This window comes from Numenius arquata, chromosome 3 (assembly GCF_964106895.1).
Source record: "Numenius arquata chromosome 3, bNumArq3.hap1.1, whole genome shotgun sequence".
Lineage (NCBI taxonomy): Eukaryota > Metazoa > Chordata > Aves > Charadriiformes > Scolopacidae > Numenius > Numenius arquata.
The window spans coordinates 11,582,119-11,599,857 of NC_133578.1; the positions used below are offsets into that span (position 1 = coordinate 11,582,119).

The following is a 17,739-nucleotide window of genomic DNA, read 5'->3' on the forward strand; positions in this document are numbered from 1 at the left end:
CAAGACCATGAGATGATTAAGACAAGAGAGTAAACAAATCCCAACTCCTCCATTCACTTCAGACTGGAACTTCTTAGAAACTGATGTGAAATTTCACAACTCTCAGACTATTGCAGGGCAGCTGCACAAGACAATGCACTCATCAAGTTCCAGCTGTGGAAGGTGACCAAGAGAGCCTTCATCTTTCCTGGCTGGAGTTCTCCAAATGTAAATTATGGTACATAAGAAGACTCATGAACCAAACGATAGCCCCAAGGGGAGAAAAAAAAACCCAAACAACCTACCACACAGCCCGAGCAAATTCTAATGTTCTCCCCATAGTAACCAAGTTCTAAGCCCCATAAGAAGACCCTTCACCAAGGGAAGTGGAAGCACAGTTCCAGGGCACGTAAGTATGAAAGGGCAAAGTCGTCACCCCCAACATGCCCAGACAGCAAGGAAGTCTTTCAGTTGTACATTTCTGAAGTCTTACTGCCAACAGAGCACAACGTCACAAATACAATCAGCGTAACGCAAAGCCGTCAAGTCCTCAAGATACACAGGTTTTGTGTATCTTGATCTGCATAAACTAACCAACAGTGAACAAAAACTCTCCTGAACTTCATCATAACTCAAAACTCCCATTTTGAAAGGTTTAGTGAAGAGTCCAGTACTAATGCCAAAAAACTCCTCTCACTAGATATTGAGTCTACAGGTAAGCGTATTAACCAAGGGCCTCAGCCTCCTCTGTGTGCTCTGCATCAGCACAGGAAGAGCAACCGTCTATAACTGCATCACCATTTGTCTTTGCCTTCTCGATAGCAAAGAAAATTCAAGCTGATTTCCACCACACATACTCTCTATGTATTTAAGGTTATTCCATCCTTTCTAATCAAAACAAGTCATACAAGAGATTTCTACTTCTTCACCATGAAGCATGGAAACTAATTCCTGGAAGTATGCCAGCTACTAGCACAAAAAGGTCAATAAACAGAAAGTACATTTTTGTTTCTAATTAGAGGAATCGATAGCTCACTGTAATTAAGCACAAAACTAGTTGCTCTGACAAATTCTTTGTAGCTCCTGTAAACAGAATCAGGACTAATTCCTGCAGTCACAAACACACCAGAATGACTTCTTATAACAACAGGGTTCCAAAAATTTTCACACTGCCACAGAAGGAAGACTTACAGACTCAAAGAAGGGAAAACAGTTGCAAAAAAGTATTTATTAAAAACCATGTTATTCAAATTTCACAGTGAGGGATTAAGACTCATATTTGCTCCTTGGAAATAGCAGAGCTGAGTAATCCTGTGAGAGCGGGGCAGAGGGTCAGGTCTGCAGATGAAGTTTATTGAGAACAGTAAAATACTGGTTTCCACAGCCAGAGAAATGTGAGGGTGGGGAAAGGAACAAAAGCAACAGCCAACCAAACACCCTTGCAGTGTTTTGTGTAACGTTTTTCAGCAGAGAAAAGCTATTAAGACTAAAAAATGTTGTGGTTTAGGTCTGAAGTTTTGGTTTCATACATTCAAATAATAAACGCCATGGCATGTACAACTTGATCTCTGTGTGTGCAACTAGAAATAACTTAGTTACTAAAACATTTTTTCTCCAAAAGGGCAGTTTTCTACCAGCTGAAATGTTTATGTATTTAACTGGAAGTCTCACGATGACTGCAGCTCCATCAGCTTTGCTTATTGACTAGGAAAACGGCTTGCTTTCAATCTTCTGCAAAAACACTAAGTCTGCTCAGGTAGCTCTCCCAAGCTGCCTTCCTGTACTTCTCTGCTTCTTGAAGACGGTCTGAAGCTGACAAGATGCCACGTCCCACAATGATGATATCTGAACCTTTTTCACTAATAACTTCCTTGGGGCTTAGGTACTTCTGTCCAAGGTTATCACCTGAAATAGAGACACCATTTTCTTTAGTTCATACAAAACTGTATCTACTAAAAACCTTCTATACCTACTAAAAACCTCCAAAGGTTCATGATAGATGGATCAGTTACACAAAGAAGCACTGATCAGGATTACTGAAATAAGCCTTAGCCTTCTTAAAACAGGCAAATCCCCAAACATTCACATAAAAGCTTGTGATTTCACTTCAGGTTTCGTAAGAATTGAGTATTGCAGAGAAACACATCTTCCCTACCTGGTTCAGTGATAAGCTGTTTAGCCAGTATAAGACTTCAAACTCATTAATATTGCATCTGTATCAGTATCAACAGTGTTACAGTTAAGACTTTTGTATTTGTTTAAAAATCTTTTTATCTACTCCTACTGAGTAGTTGTACATCCAACCTAACACCTGCCTGAAGGCATTTCACATGTATTAAGGACTGTGCTTTATGGTATACAGAGACTTCAGCACACGAACAATGCTGCTGGTTGCCTTTCAGAACTCACAGGAAAGGGATCAGCGTACCCAGAAATACAGAATGACAAATACAGACTCCTCCCACCAGAGAACTGGCGACCAAACCCTCTTCAGAATTCATTTTTTCACTGAAGGCTAGATCACTTACTGTACTTACAAACAGACTATAAATATTTCAGAAAAAAAGTTACCTCCAGCTTGCAGCTGCACCCCTGGAGTTAAGTGAAGAAATTCCGGTTTATTACTAATTCTAGATCCAGATATGAATCCAAAAACAAAATCTGAGTTGTCTTCAGCCATCTGTACCTGAAGATCAGTAAACAGTTACAAATTATATACCTAAAATTAAGCTTTACAAGCAGCCTGTTTCTCATCCACCCTTTGACACTCTAAGCTCTGCAGGGCAGGGGTATGAAACACCTGTTCTTGCTTTACCAACATAAACCCTCTGCGAGCTGACTCAACCCTCACCGGTCATGCTGCACTTACAGCCAGGAACGCGAGTTTTATGTTTCTTTCTATATTATAAATACTACAATGAATCAACTTAAACTAATTAGAAATTTATTGCTAAAGAAAAAAAAAAAGAAAAAAAAAGAGAGGGGAGGGGCAACAGCAAACTTGGCATGTTGACTAGAATTCACAGTGTGAACTCTGACCCCTTTACATCACTAGCCTACAGCTGCAATCTTTAAACACCACAGTGTCAGATTCCTGAGTCTCCACAGGAAAAAAAACCCCACCCTGTAATAGTTAGATCTGGGGAGACTTTTGGAAGTGCAAATATTAGAAGCACACAAGACCTCAGTGTAACAACACTTTACAAGCTTTTAACCTTCAACAAGACTGCCTACTTACTGCAGCTTTTGTGTATTCACCCGTTGCAAGTGACCCTTGGGAACTCATCTCGGCAATCAAGAGACAGCCGCGCTGGAGAGGAAGACCTACTTCCTTCAGGCCTTTCACCACGCCAGGGCCTGGAACCACATGGGCATTAACGATGTCTGACCAGGATGCGATTCTGAACACACCACCTGAGAAGATGGACAGCATGACACAGAAAAATTGTTATTAGAAATGTATTAAACAGGAAACAAAAGTTAAACAAAACAAGCTGCAGGATAAATCATTCACATTTTAAGAGACAGTTTTACTGCTGAAGCTTGACAGTTACAAGTTCAGTCTCATCAGACAGCCTAACCGCAAAGCATAATCTCTCAGTTTTACTTTTCACAAACACTTCTTAGTATCTCGCCTTTACTATTCATTGAGGTGTTTATGGTAACCTAAACATCTACTGTCACAGGTGCTACCTTTCAATACAGCACAGAGATCACATGGGACATATGGATCAGGAAAAAAACTGTTCTACAGTTGCCAATGCAATATGGAATGAAAGCCGTGATGAGCACGCAAGCATACAGTAGCAGCCTGCCTTAAGAAGCCACACTGCATTTTCTCACAGCAAACAACGACTCACAAGTACTTACTGAGCACAACCACAGATTCATAAAAAGGTTTACGTTGGAAGGGACCTCTGGAGGTCATGCCCTCTCAGCAGGGTTAACTTCAAAGCTAGATCAGGTTGCTCAGGACTTTGTCCCCTTGAGTCTTCTCCAAGGCTGGAGATTCCACAATCTCTCCTGGCAACCTGTGCCAGCGCTGCAGTTACACACACCCACAGAAAAGTTACGGTAAATCGAGGCTGATGATAATCACCTTCGTATTGATGTTTCACTGTGTTTCCAATGTCTGCAAATTTCCTGTCTTCAAAAATCAAGAATTCATGTCGATCTGCAAGCGTTCTCAACTCCTTTACTACCTCTTGGGTAAAATCATTCAGGATGTCTATATGAGTCTTCAGGATGCAAATGCTGGGGCCCAGGGTGGCAGCTAACTGCAGCAGCTCTTTGGAGCTGGTGACATCAGCAGAAAGGCACAAGTTTGTTTGCTTCTTTTCCATGAGCGTGAGAAGCCTGGCCGCAACAGAGTGTACCCCCGGCAGCTCAGCACGAGCACTGAAGCTCAGCTCTTTACACAGTCTCTTCACAGGAGCGGGGCCGTTCCGAGCCACTGGCTCAAACACATTTCCTTCAATGAACTTCTTCACCTTTTCAACCATCTCAACGGCCACTTCTCCCTGCTGCTGGAGAATCTCCAACACCCCAGACAACGTGCACACAGAGTGCAGACGAATTCCATGTTCCTCTAACCTGGCTTTCCCACCCTGCTCCCGGTCCAACAGCACTACGGCATCCGTGACTTTTAATCCTTCTTTCTGAAGAACTTCCACAGTTTCTAGTACACTAGATCCACTTGTTACCACATCTTCAATTATCAAGCATGTTTCTCCTGGATTAATGGTGCCTTCCACTAGCCGCTTCGTACCTTAAAAATAAAAGGCAACCACTCCACTAAATTTCAAAAGTTTAAGAGACCCAAAAAAAACCTTAGAAGTATCAAAACTTTAACTTGCTATGCTAATATAAAGACCATATTTGTCCCACATACAAGCATAAGCCACAGCATATCCTGAAGTCCAATGGAAATAGACTTCAACAGAACACAAATTTCACATTTACTGTCAGTATGAAGAGTCAATTTGTTTAGTTATTACCTGATACAGGTTATCACAGTTCTTATCACAGCTCAGTCACTGACTTGTAATTAAATTCACAAAGACTGTTACTTCTCCAAGTGAATAAAATACTGCTCTACATTTACAGAAGTTGTTCCACTAACAAAATGACATATTGTTAACTGCACAAACTTAAATCTTTATAGAGGACTACAGACGTTTATTATTGCCATGAACTGAATGCTCAGAATTGCAAACCATTTTCTCCACTTACTTTAAAACGGCTTTAAAGCAGCCAAGTTATTGGTACTCCTCAGCATACTTCCTGTTTTCCACAGGCATTATTCAGTGCTTAATATGCCTGTTAGAACAATTAGAAGGAGTAAAGCCCCCAAATGCCTTTGCCCTAGCCAACAGGCACACGTCCATGAAAGGCCTCCCAGGGGGGAACAACAAAGGATGCCCAGCTTTCCCAGGAAGTGGCGAGCAGCAGGCGAACAGTATGCAGCGAGTGCAGTGTTTAGACCATGACAGCCCAGGGAAGGAGCAAACGTGCAGCTTTGCAATGCATGTGACACCGGAAACCCTGTGCCAGGCAGTTAATTGCTGTCACAATTGATTTGTCCTTCACAAGGAGGAATAGCAAACATTTTCACGTCTGGCACACTGACATAAGAGTAACATTTAGTTGTGACAAGCATCCTTTCTAAATGAATACTGTTTGAAGAGGATAGTTTTTATCACATGCCCAAATCTAGTTGCTACGGTAGGTTAATGTTTCAGTCTTCTCTCCCCCTTCCCTCCACCAAAATCCAACAAGTGGGTAGAGAACTGACTGCTTCTCACCTAGTCTACCTTGCCCACTGATGACAGGACTACAGGATTATGAAAAAAAAAGGGGGTTGAGAGGTAAAAGAAGACGAGACTAGAAAGGTTCCTCTTAGAGCCGATATGCAAAAAGTCCTGTTTAGGGGTGAATGTGGCACTGGTTTCAGCATATCAGAGAAACCAAGTTATAAAGCTCAGCTTCTGGAATAGGCCAATAACCCTCAAGACAGTAGCAGTGCCAAAGAAAAAAGACACTGCTGAAGCCAAAAAACAAACAGAACTGCCCCTCTGAAGTGTCTCCCAACCTACTATAGCAGGATTCAAGCTGCACCTTAATCACCAACCAGCTGGGAGAGCCTGACAAGTTTGGGATGCTGTGGGAGGTATGTTTTAGGGGGAAAGGAGGCTGCTTTTTGAATTGGCTGTAGCAGCCTTAGACTGGAATGGAGATGCTGCACATTACAAAAGAACAACAAATATATAAAGTCATTTCACAAACAAGACAACAAGCAGTCATAAATTCCTGATTTGAGAGTTTTACCATAGTCTTTTGCTTCCTTCCTCCGTATAAGCATCGGAATCTGATTTTCAGAGCAAATAATGGTGGCCAATGGCAGCGCTGTGTAAGGAACACCGCACACACAGTCATACTGGAGCCCAGCACCTTTGGCTGTTTGAAAGAGAAGATCTGCAACCTGAAACGGACAAACAGGGATTTTTTTTTAAGAGTCACACCGGAACAATCACAACTAAACACATCTCCTACCAAGGGTAGCAATGCAAACGCACAGAAGCCTCTCTCCTTTACACCATTTGCCAGTCGCTGTCCCGACAGCGAGCAGACAGCCCGACATCTCCACCTAGCGGGCTCCAGGCCAACAGGCCGCGGCCCCAGCCCCAGGACGGGGCCCTCCGGAGGCCCCGGCAGCCCTCCCGTGCCTCCCCCCCCGCTACCCTTCAGCTTAAAGAAGGCCAGAGAGACCCGAGACTTCCCGGGTGCCGGCACAGACCAGCACCCCTGAGGCACGGACAAGCGCGGCCTGGCACTCCAGGCCTTCTCCGCCGAGCAGGGCCCGGCCCCCTCGCCGCCCACACCGGCGGCCGCGGGGCCCCGACTCTGGGAGGGAAGCCCCCCCAGCCCCACACCTGGCGGAGGAGCAGCGGGTGTGAGACGAGGCAGCGCAGGTCGATGTAGACGGGGGAGGCCCGGCCGCTCTTCAGCACGAAGTCGCCGAAGCGCAAGCCACCCGCCTCGCGCAGCGCCGTCGCCACGCGCCCCGCTGCCGCCATGCCGCCCCGGCGCCGGGAGATGACGCAGCAGCGCGGGGTGGGGGGGGTGGGGGGAGGAGGAGGGGGCTGTGTGGGCCGTGCGCATGCGCAGCAGCAGCAGCACGAGGCTCCCTGAGGGGAGCGCGGTGGCGGCGTAGGGCTCAGCCTCCGGCGGGACCGATCCCCTCTGGGCGCGGTCCAACGCCGTCCCGGGTTTCCCTTTACCGCGCTGTGGGGCCCAGCCCCGCACGGCAGAGAGCCCGGCTTCCCGCCGCCCGGCCCCAGGCCACAGGAGGAGGTGTTCAGGGTTTGCCCCGGCCTCCCCTCCGCCCTCCCCGGCAGTATCTGTTTCCACAGGGCAGCAGAAACCGCTGCTACGGGGAGGGGTTTGCTGTGAGCAGAGACTTCGTGCTTCGGGGTGACTCCCAAAAGGCTGCTTGGTTTCTGGATTGACCTGCGCAAGGTTGCGACTTGGCTGGAGAGGTGGTCCCTTGCTCCTGTGAACGTCCCTCCAGTAAAGATGAGGTGAACAAAGCGATCAGTGAGCCCCGAGTCTCCAAGGCCTCAGGAGGATTGCCGTACGTGTGAAATAAGACTGACCCGGTCTTCTCTGAACAATTGTATTTAATCAAAAAAGCCCAGAAACCGCGTCATTAGTATACTCTATTTATAGGAATGCAAGGACAGAAGATGTACAGTTTGAAGATACATCTGTAGATGATCATATATACTGCAGTATAGTAATAATGACATGGGACAGCAAGTAATCACCTCACAACAGTACACATGAGTGATTAGACTTACAAAGGAAATATTTACAAACTTACCTTTACAAAACAACATTGTGTGCATACAAAATGAAATCTGCAATAAAACTGAAGATACATTTAAGGCAGACCAGCAATACACTGAAATAATTAAGGCTGTGGAATTAACTTTGCACCTTGAAAATGCTGAGCTGTTAGCAATACTGTTTCTTTTGTCCTCCTTCAGTTGATTGTTGCAAAAATTGAAAAGCGTCAATATATTCCAGCTGTTAGCTCTCATCTCAGTGAACAAATCTGAGATTTAATTTTTAATTTTTTTTGCACTTTCTATTGCATTTGCCTTCCAAAAATTACCAGCAAATTGACCTCGGTGGCAGAGCAACGCTGAACAGTTTGGTAGAAAGAGAGGTAAAAGCACCAGCATCAGAAGTTGGACATGAAGGTGAGATATGGCTTGAGTAAAGATGTTGGTTTTTTTCACTAGCTCCGTAATAAAGACTACAGTTACAGCGAATATTCAGCATCCTGACGCTATGGTAACACTCACCACTATACAGATCCCAGAACGAGAATTCATCACTTGATGGCAGTGTGCAGTCAGCCTAGCAAAATGGGATTTTATTTTGTTTCCTTGGGAAAGCACCATTTTCTGATGGGACATGAATGAATAAGCTGGGAATTAAATCCAAGCCCTGTGTTGGAGGAGAATCTACCTCTGCAGTGAAAGGAACAGAAACAAAACCAGGTGGTTAGCCCCTGTGCGCGTTAATTACCTCTTAGACGTTTGTATATACGGACTAGCCTTTACATCTGTCTCGGATGTTTATATTATCCCAGGTCACTTGATGCAGTCCCCTCACTGCAAGGGTATTAAAATATGGTTATATATAGTCAAGTCATAATGTGCGGTTCTACATTTAGCCTTTATTCACAGTATCCGTAACAAAGGCCCAACAGCATGATCAGAAACGCTGATGAGCTCCACTGAAGCCACAGAACTTGTACAGGTCAATTGAGGGCACAGACTTTGTCTCAGCACTAACTTAGTTTAAAAGTAAAATGCTTTTAAAGATAGATGTTACTGGAAAAAATAGAGTCACTTAAAATAAAAGGGCAGTAAGGCTAAAAAAGACTTGGTACAAGTAGGAAGAGAGAAATAAATTTTAAAGCCAGGATTGCTTTAAAATATTAAATTCCAAAACCCTGGACTGGCTGTGTGTCATTCCTGTAGTAACATGCGTAGGGTTTTTGGCAGCTTGGTGGAGATGTAGGGGTCACCCACAGGGCAGCACGTGCTTGGGACACCGGATGACAATGTTATGGGGACAATCAGATTTCCTATTCGATGGCTAAGAGTGAAACTACCTGGCTGAGCTGCTCCAAGTGGAGCAGAGAGAGAGAGAGGGGGGAGTTGGTTTCTCGTTGCCACATGCATTCTTTCATTATGGCTGTCTTAAATAACAAGCGCCACATGTCACTGTGCTCTCTGGGCTTTGTGTCGCTGGTGCCCTTGCTGCTGCCTTCCGGCAGGCCTGTCATCCAGCCCAGCGCCGGGGTGATGCTGTGAGCAAGTGTACTTCGATGTCAGCGCAGGGTAAGACCGCCGTGAAGATGTCTGAAGGTGGTGACTGTATGCGTGGTGCCAGTGTGCACTGAGCTTGTGCTGCTCCATTGCTAGTAATACTGTTGGTCATTCTAGCTGCTCTGAAGCTGCTGCAGAAGCTGGAGGGTGCAGCTACTGTCACGCCTTCACTCAGCCATCGTGGGAATACCCTGAGTGCTAAAGCTGCAGGTGGAAATCTTCCCCTCGGAGTCAGCTGCTCTCTGAGGAGCTTTGTAAGGGCCTAATGGAGATTTATGAGAAACTGTGTTTCCCCATGTTTGTTCCAGACAATATTTCATGCACCAGAAAATCCAGTAGTGGGAGAATGCTGCAAAAGGGGTTGGCTGTGGTGCTTCTCACCCAGTAGGCTCACTCCAGGCCTCCTTACTGAGCTTCTGCAATCTCTTTATGACAGAATTACAGTTTACAAGAGAGTTACAGGACCTTTGGGGTCTGCAGAGAGGCCACAGGTTGGCTGAAAGAGACCTTGAGAGAGCAAGGTCAGAATACTTCCTCTGTATTTATCATACGGCAGCATTTCACGTCAACTTGATATTAGTCAGGCACAAGAAATCTTTGAGATAAAATGCAACAAACGAATCTGGAAGTACTAACTCGTAGTAGTTAACTAATTTGAGTTTTCCTGAATGTGCTGTAAGAAGAGCGGTGCCCAGGAAGAGGAGTTCTCTAACAGGAACGTAGAAAAAGCAGAACCATAAAGGAAAGCAACTCCATAACATTCAAAATCTTCCGAGTTCAGCACTTCCAGCTCTTCCTTGTCAAGAAATTTTCTTTTTTGGAATCTAAGCACCAGTACCTAAACATGTATCCTCTTCCAGCCTTTTGGGTTCTTTTTGGTGTTATTTGATACCAATGAGAGGCTTAAATATCCCTTTAAACAATTAATCTTTTCCCCTCTATGTATCCAAAGTGTCTGCTGTTGCAGTTTGAGATGCGAATGTAGGAGGTAAGAAAATAAAATGATAAATAACTCCAGATTTCATGTGATACATGAGAATTTGTTTGTATTAATGCCAAGTAGAAAGTCTGTGGCTTAAACTGTACCCACAGGCCTAATAAAAGCTGTGGGTTTTATAAACCACACTTCCATAAATATTTTTTTAAGGGCAGCACTATCACAGCACAAAGAGCCAGCTTTGACAAATAGGAAGCAGTACAAACAGTCCTGTTGTGAGAAAGTACCTGAGGCTGGTGCTAATTAAAGATACCCCTTGATGACTGCTGTCTGAAGAAGTTTTGGTTGCTAAGAAATCGCATACTTCGCACTCTTGCTCAGGATGAGAGTCTGGTCTATGTCTAAGAGGTGCTGCTGGATCGCTTAGAAAATGAGCTGCTGCATGACAGAGGGGAACTGCGATAAGTTTTAGCTGATCCAGAGGGTTTAGCCTTATGTGAATACCATCTCTTTCTGGCTGGATGGGCTTTGAGCGTCCTGGTGTAGTGGGAGGTGTCCCAGGACATGGCAGGTGGTTGGAACTAGATGATCTTTAAGGTCCCTTCCAACCCAAACCATTCTATGATTCTTTCAAGCCTTTCCACAACTCCCCCCTGTATTAAATCTTTCTCCATCAGCCACACAGTCTTGTACACCGCTTCTGGCTCTACTCAGGCACCCAGGCTCACCCTCCTGACTGTGGCCCCCTGACCTCAAGGTCTGTTCTTGTATTGCATGCACATGGTGCTGAACTTGGGGTTTTTTTTGCTGTGCCTGCTTTCTTCTCCACTAGTGAAATACTGACCACTCCAGCACACTGATAGAGAAGGGCCAGGCCTCCTACCTGCCCTGAAACTGAGCTCGGAGGTGGATCAAAGAAAGGGCTAGCAGAGCCCTGAGAGTTTAACAGTACTTGCAGAGTATCTCCACCACCTGCTGGCAGAGGCAGCTTTTGCTCCTGCAGACATATTGCAGGCTCACAGTGCAGTTACTTGGATGGTAAATTAAATTTGACTTTTGCCCTTACAAAGAGACTCCATACTGAGCATACTCAAGCCTTTTTACTCAGGAAAACCTTTGGCAACAAGTGACATTTCCCATTATAGGCACAGCAATGGCACTGAGCACCGAGACAAAGTCCTCGCATGACGCGAAAAAAAAAATCTCTCTTTGATCGTCACCCTACAAGGCTGTAGAATTTTATGGTGCAGCAGCAGGATGGGGAAGCCCCAGCTAGGGAGGTGTTTCCCTTCCCAGTCCCACTGCTAGAGAGGAAGGTTTGGCCAGTCTACAAACTGCTGATTTGTCACTGCTGACTCCCTGCGTTGGTTATATTTAAGGCTGGCTCCATCACTGTAACATCAATATGATGATGTTGCAACTTGGCTTGCAAGAGAGAAGTGTTTTAATTGTGAATATTTTTTATTTTATTACAAATTAGGCTTTGGACATAAAAATATCCTCACAAATGCTTTGGTGATGAGGTGCTAATGGTGGCTGAGAGATATTTACAAGTTTGGAAATGAAACAAATGACATACTTTAAACACTGAAAACGATTTTCAAGCTGTAAGCACAAGGGTGAACTCACCACTCCTACTGCACTCTGAAAGGCTTAGATGGACTTTGGGCCAAGCAATTCTGAAGCTAGAAATGGAACAGGATCCTTTAAATATATATATATATATTTATATGTATGATACAATATATGTATACTGAAAACCTGTGATAGAAAAAAATTGTCTTCATCATCATCATCTAGTTTACAGATACTGCAAAAATTGGACACAGCCTTTTCTCAATGCACAGGTTTTGCAAAAGATTTCTGTACAGTGTTTATAAAATGCTTTTAAAAAAACCCATCATAGTCCCATTGTGCTTAGTCAAAACTAGCTGTATGCTCCAATGAATTAATTGCCTTAATCATAGCTCTGGAAGGTACTGCATGTTGACTTGACACAGCAGAAAGCCCAAGGATAAACAGGGGATTTTGGTCTGAGCACTAACACAGGGAGAGTGTATCTAAGCCACGCCACCACGGAAGCCGACCCAGCAGTGAATAGGGCCTGATCTTGCATGTCCTACACAGGCAAAGTCCCCACCAAAATCACGGCAGACCCGGGAATACGAGGCGTGCAAAATCCGTCTGTTAACCTGCAGTGATTTCAGCAAAAACTGACTTCAGTTCTGCAGTACGTGCTAAGGTCAGCCTAGTCTCACTCCCCCGACTACCCTACTCCTAATCTCTCGTACATTTTGAAAGCAATTCAGCAAGATCAAGAGGATTTCTTATAAGGCTGCCTCACAAAGATTAAGGCAACTGCAATTTTGGCTCTCATTTCCAGTTGGTGATTGCTTCCCACGGTCCTGTTTTGCGGTCGATGAGACAACAGCACATGTCCCAAGAGGAGCCCACCAAGGCGAGGGAGCAGGTATCCACTGCCATTACCTCCTTTGCTTTGGTCCCGAGGAACTGGGCAGATCCTGCTACCTCCGCGATGGTTTGTGCCCTGCAATCAGGGAAGCCACGTGAAATGTAAACGCCGAATACGGGACTATGTACAGAGAGATCTGCTTTGCGCCTGCTCGCTCCCTGCGCCAGCGGTGTAGGACCCCGGGGAGGAAGGCATTACGTGCCTGGGTTCAGCCTGCTCATCAGGAAACTCTTGACGCTGGGCACTGGGTGCACGTCGTACTGGTGCCTGCGGCGCTCGATGAAGGAAGCCAAGCGGGAGGTATCCAGCGGGATCTTGGAATAGCTGCTGTTGTGCGGCTGCAGCCACGGATGCTGTAAACAAGTGGCTGCTGTTGGCCTTCTCCTGAAGTCTTCCTGGAGGATAACGTTGATGAAATCCCTGGCGGCATGACTCACATCAGAGAAGTACTCGGGCGGGAAGCTGAAATCTACTCTGCACACATTAATACAAGTCTCCTCTTTGCTTTCATCCAGGAATGGAGAGACACCACTTAACATGACGTAGGTGAGGACCCCAATGCTCCAGATATCCGTGCTCAGGGAGACAGGAAGGCCTTGGATAACTTCAGGAGCTGTGAACTCTGGGTTTCCAAGGAGGTGGTGGACGTGGTAATGACCTGTGATCTGAACTGCATCTTCCAAATCAATGATCTTGACACGAGGTACCGGGATTCTTAAATCAATGAGCAGATTTTCTGGCTGTTGAAAAAACGATAACAAAAACTTAATTATATTGTATTTTTGCAAATAAAACGTGTAGATTTCATTTAGGTTTAATAGCCAATCAAATTTCGCAATTAATCAGATATGTGAGGTACAGATCAGGAGAGTGAATGACAAGGAACCAGCTCAGCTGCTGTGAATTCAGATGAATGCTGAAGTTGCACTGACAACATCCTCCTTTGCACTAGGGCAACACACTGGCATTTTGCACTTTGTCCCAAATACTCAGAGTTTTATTTTCCCAAATTAATCTCCATAGATTAAGAGCACTGACAGATTTTTAAATTTTGATGAGATTTTTGTGTCTCTGATACAAGTTTGTTTAGATTCCATTTGTTTACATGGCAACCGGCTACATAAATGTGCATAACTTGTAGCAGAAATGTTCTTCATGAAGTAAATATTCAACTTTGCTCCCATCATAACATATCCTGGGAGGGACTCTGGTGAGTGCCATTACTGTCGCTGTCACTTGACATGGATGGAGCTGCCAATGTTCCAAACTCAACCAGCACCAGTCATGCCTTCCAAGACAGAGTACAATTATATTTCATCCCAGTTGGTTTTCCCTCTGTTTTACCAACTCTCTCAGTATTTAAGATATTTCTCAGTGGGAGATACCGAGCATTGCCTTCACACTCTGCTCTGGGGACTTAATATGGATTTTGCTTCATTTGTTTGCTCTGAGATGATTTCTGAATTTGCTTCTTGCACCCTCTCTAGACTCACTTTTCTGTCCTATAGCCCCTCATCCTCATGCATATTTTACTGCTGCCTCATGGATATATATATAAAGCAAAGTTCACTACACTGCTGTTCAGATCTCTCTGCTTGCTCTTCTCTTGTGCAGTCTGCCTTGACAAAATCAACACGTTCTTGAGCAGGATCCTGGGAGAAGACAGTCCATGGCTAGGTCTGCTGTCACTATCAATGCATCTCCTGCTTCCCACTTAGCAACAGAAGGTGCTTTATTTAGCATCCCTCATTCAGGAGAACTGTAAATAGGTCACAGAAAATTGGCTTCCCACCTTGTTTCTGGGAAGTATCTTATGATCAAAGAGAGAATTCAGTGCAGTTTCTTACCTCTGAGTGATACCTACTTTTTGACAGGTCCTATAAATACAGCAGAAAATACAAACAATCTCACTGAAAGAAACCAGGATATTTAGCCTTTTGGGACTAATGCTCACATAAGGTACTGTACAAAAGGAATCTTATTTTTTGTAGTGGTAGTAGGCAGCAGAAGAATGAAAGCATCACTTCATCTGGCATGCCTGGGGGTTGGAGAGTTGAGAAGAGACCTCCTTGGAGCTGGATTGTCCACTATACAAGAAAGTTAAATTCATCTCTCATTCTCCATTTTTAATTGGCATTTAAGTCTGTAAAAAAATTATAGATTATCTGATATCTCTGGCAACCAGAATCAATGCTGCAGATCACAAAACTCAAAAGACTTGATCATAACTTCAATCGCTAATTCTCTGTCATCCAAGATAACTGGGATGTCGGTGAGGACAGCAGTACAATGCCGAATCCAGGACAGTACGGTGCCTCCTGCCACGTGCACTAACAAAAGCAGGTACAAGCTGTGCTAGTCCAACTGAGTGTTGACATCAGGGAATGCCTGAATTTCTTCTCTACAGTGGAGCTTGTTCTTCCTCTGAACCTCTCCCTGGGTGTATTTCCCACTCAATTCCCCTCTCAGACTCTGCAGCACAATGCAGGGTGCTGCTTTCCTTCGCCCCTGCCAGCCCTCCCCACTTCCTGCTCCCCTGCACCCTCCTCTCCTCTTGCTTTGGGCTCTCCAGGGCTCTGCTGTGGATGTGAGAGAGGCACACAGTCCTTCTGGCCTGCCCTGAGCTGCCTGGGCACAAGCCAGCTCTGCTCAGCAAGCTTGGAAGCTGAGTTGATACAGGTGTGAGCCCAAACCATGCCCCGTGCATTTATCTTGTAATTCCCCTCAGTCAAGTGCGAGTGACATCTCACTCTTGTGTCAGACACCCTCCTTCTCCATCATTACATCCAGAAAGCTCTTGAGAACAAACCAGTGAAAGAAAACAGGTGCATCTCTTGTCTGAAGGAAGAAAAAAGAGCTTGTGCTGCAGGCCAGTAAGTGCTTTCTCTGGTAAATAAGTCTGAAAGATGGCACTTGTCCCTTTAGTGATCATCTCTTTGGGGCACAGACTGCACCTCCTCCCAGTCTGTGCAGTTGGGAACTCTCTGTATCAGGGCACTGAATAATAGCATCGTTCTCTTTTCTTCTTACCTTTATGTCTAAGTGAGCCACTCTGCAATTGTGAAGATACTGCAAGGCTTCCATTGTGTCTCTTATATAGAAAGCGACTTTTTCCTCCATAAGTTCATCATGGTTCATTAGATAATCTAAGAGACGACCGTCATCCATCCTACAAACAAATCAAACCCTGCACATGAAAGATCACGTGATATCTCTAGGAACAGTTAATATTTTAAAACAAAATTGCAATGGAAACTTTGTGACCTAAAAATGGAGGAAACTAAAATGCAAGATCTGATGAGTATTTAATGATATCTTAACACACTGCAGGCCGTGGAAGTGGTAGAATGATTAATCCTCAATTGTTATCTCCGGTCCTTGAAAAATTTAGCAACAGTCTCAAAGTAAACTCATTTGCTTAAGGATGGATTCATTAGATGGTGGCAATTCCTTTGAAAACGGATCCTCTTAATTATTTGGATTCATCTATTTATTTATAGAGCTGCTTGCATAATGCAGAAAAAAAAAAATCACTGACATTTTCAGTTGGTACTATGTTCTGTGGGAAAACTAACCCAATAAAAGTTTTCCACCTAGTTTTATTTATCTGTATAAATAAACAAGCAAATAGCCTCAATACACTTTGTTGGATATACTGTAACAAAGAAGCATTTTGGATCTCAGTTGCTATTTCTCCTTATAGGGGCAAGCAGAGTTGCTACGCAGCTCTTTTCACCAAGAAGTATTAGAACAATGTAGGCTTCAATTTAGCTGAAACACATTTACCTGAATATAAAAAGTGAACAAAACTGCCCAAATAAATCTGATGCTATTCAATGGGACAAACTAACTGCTGGTACAATTACCCAAGCTTCACTGGGGGAGAAAGCAGTTTTATTTGTCCCTCTGAATCTTATTTACTGTAAAGAAAAGGCAGTGGAAGCTCTGCAGAAAATGGGTATTGCATTTGACGTCATGATCAATAAAAAACAGATGACAAAATCTTTGCCCCGCTGAAGTCAGCGTGAGTTTTGTCCTGGGCTTTAAAAGGGCTGTGATTCCTACCCAGACACTTGAACAATAAAAAACAGGTGACAAAATCTTTGCCCCGCTGAAGTCAGCGTGAGTTTTGTCCTGGGCTTTAAAAGGGCTGTGATTCCTACCCAGACACTTGAATTCAAGCTCCATGTACTTACAGTTCCAAAACCAGGATGTAAGAAGTAGGAGATTCGTAGGTATCATGGATAGTGATGTACTGAGGATGCTGTAAGTGCTGTAACAGAGCTGCTTCGTGTGCTGCCTGCTCTTTCTTTTTCATTTTTTTACTAATGAATTTTACAGCAACGTCTTTCCGTGTGGCTTTGTGAACACATTTCTTTACTATGGAGAATCGTCCCCTGAAAAAAAAGACCAAAACCACAGAATAATGAAGGGGCCTCATGAATTAATCATGCTTGGTTTTTGATGCAATAACAGACTGATTTTCGAAGTGTTATTTGATTCGGCACATTAATATTTCACAAGGAATCAGGCTTAACTAGTTGTTCATAACCTTTTCCAACAAAGAGCCTCCACCTCTTAGCCTGGGTATAGAGATTCTTTGGGGATTAGCAAACACTGAGAGCAAACAGTGTCGCTTTGCTTTGTTCAGCCAAACTGATGCCCTCTAACAATCTCCCCTGGGTTCAATTTGCTGCCACTTTTACAGGTTCTATCTCTTTTTTTAGCTGTGGGTCTCCCTTCTCCAGTTGCTTTAATAAAGAGCCCAGACTTTCTCAGACAACTAAAAGAAAAGCCTTGTTAAATAATCACTAACCTATCATTTTGTCTTGCTGTTCCAGGCACACAGTAATAAATTAAGAAAAAAGCTGGTGTGAAAGCATTTAGGAAACTCATACAGATGAGTACCATTCCTGAAAGTAAAACTACTCAGTGAAACCATGTGC

At 44.2% G+C, this 17,739-nt stretch overlaps 1 protein-coding gene across 1 annotated transcript; it reads right to left on the reverse strand.

The window, feature by feature from the left end:
* Nucleotides 1-1,179: 1,179 nt before the first annotated feature.
* UMPS (uridine monophosphate synthetase) lies at nucleotides 1,180-7,064 on the reverse strand. Its single transcript, XM_074145538.1, has 6 exons — nucleotides 6,912-7,064; nucleotides 6,307-6,460; nucleotides 4,079-4,747; nucleotides 3,218-3,393; nucleotides 2,551-2,665; nucleotides 1,180-1,884 (listed from the first exon to the last, which is right to left on the reverse strand). The coding sequence occupies exons 1-6, from the start codon at nucleotides 7,053-7,055 to the stop codon at nucleotides 1,703-1,705; spliced, it is 1,440 nt and encodes a 479-aa protein (XP_074001639.1). The 5' UTR covers nucleotides 7,056-7,064; the 3' UTR covers nucleotides 1,180-1,702.
* Between the last annotated feature and the right edge of the window lie 10,675 nt (nucleotides 7,065-17,739).

Excerpts from the sequence above, each read along its gene's own strand:
- UMPS (XM_074145538.1), bottom strand. The coding sequence starts at position 7,055 with ATGGCGGCAGCGGGGCGCGTGGCGACGGCGCTGCGCGAGGCGGGTGGC. Across the intron at positions 6,461-6,911 it reads ACCCGCTGCTCCTCCGCCAG|GTTGCAGATCTTCTCTTTCA; the intron begins GTGTGGGGCTGG and ends TGTCCGTTTCAG. Across the intron at positions 1,885-2,550 it reads GGTGCAGCTGCAAGCTGGAG|GTGATAACCTTGGACAGAAG; the intron begins GTAACTTTTTTT and ends TCTCTATTTCAG.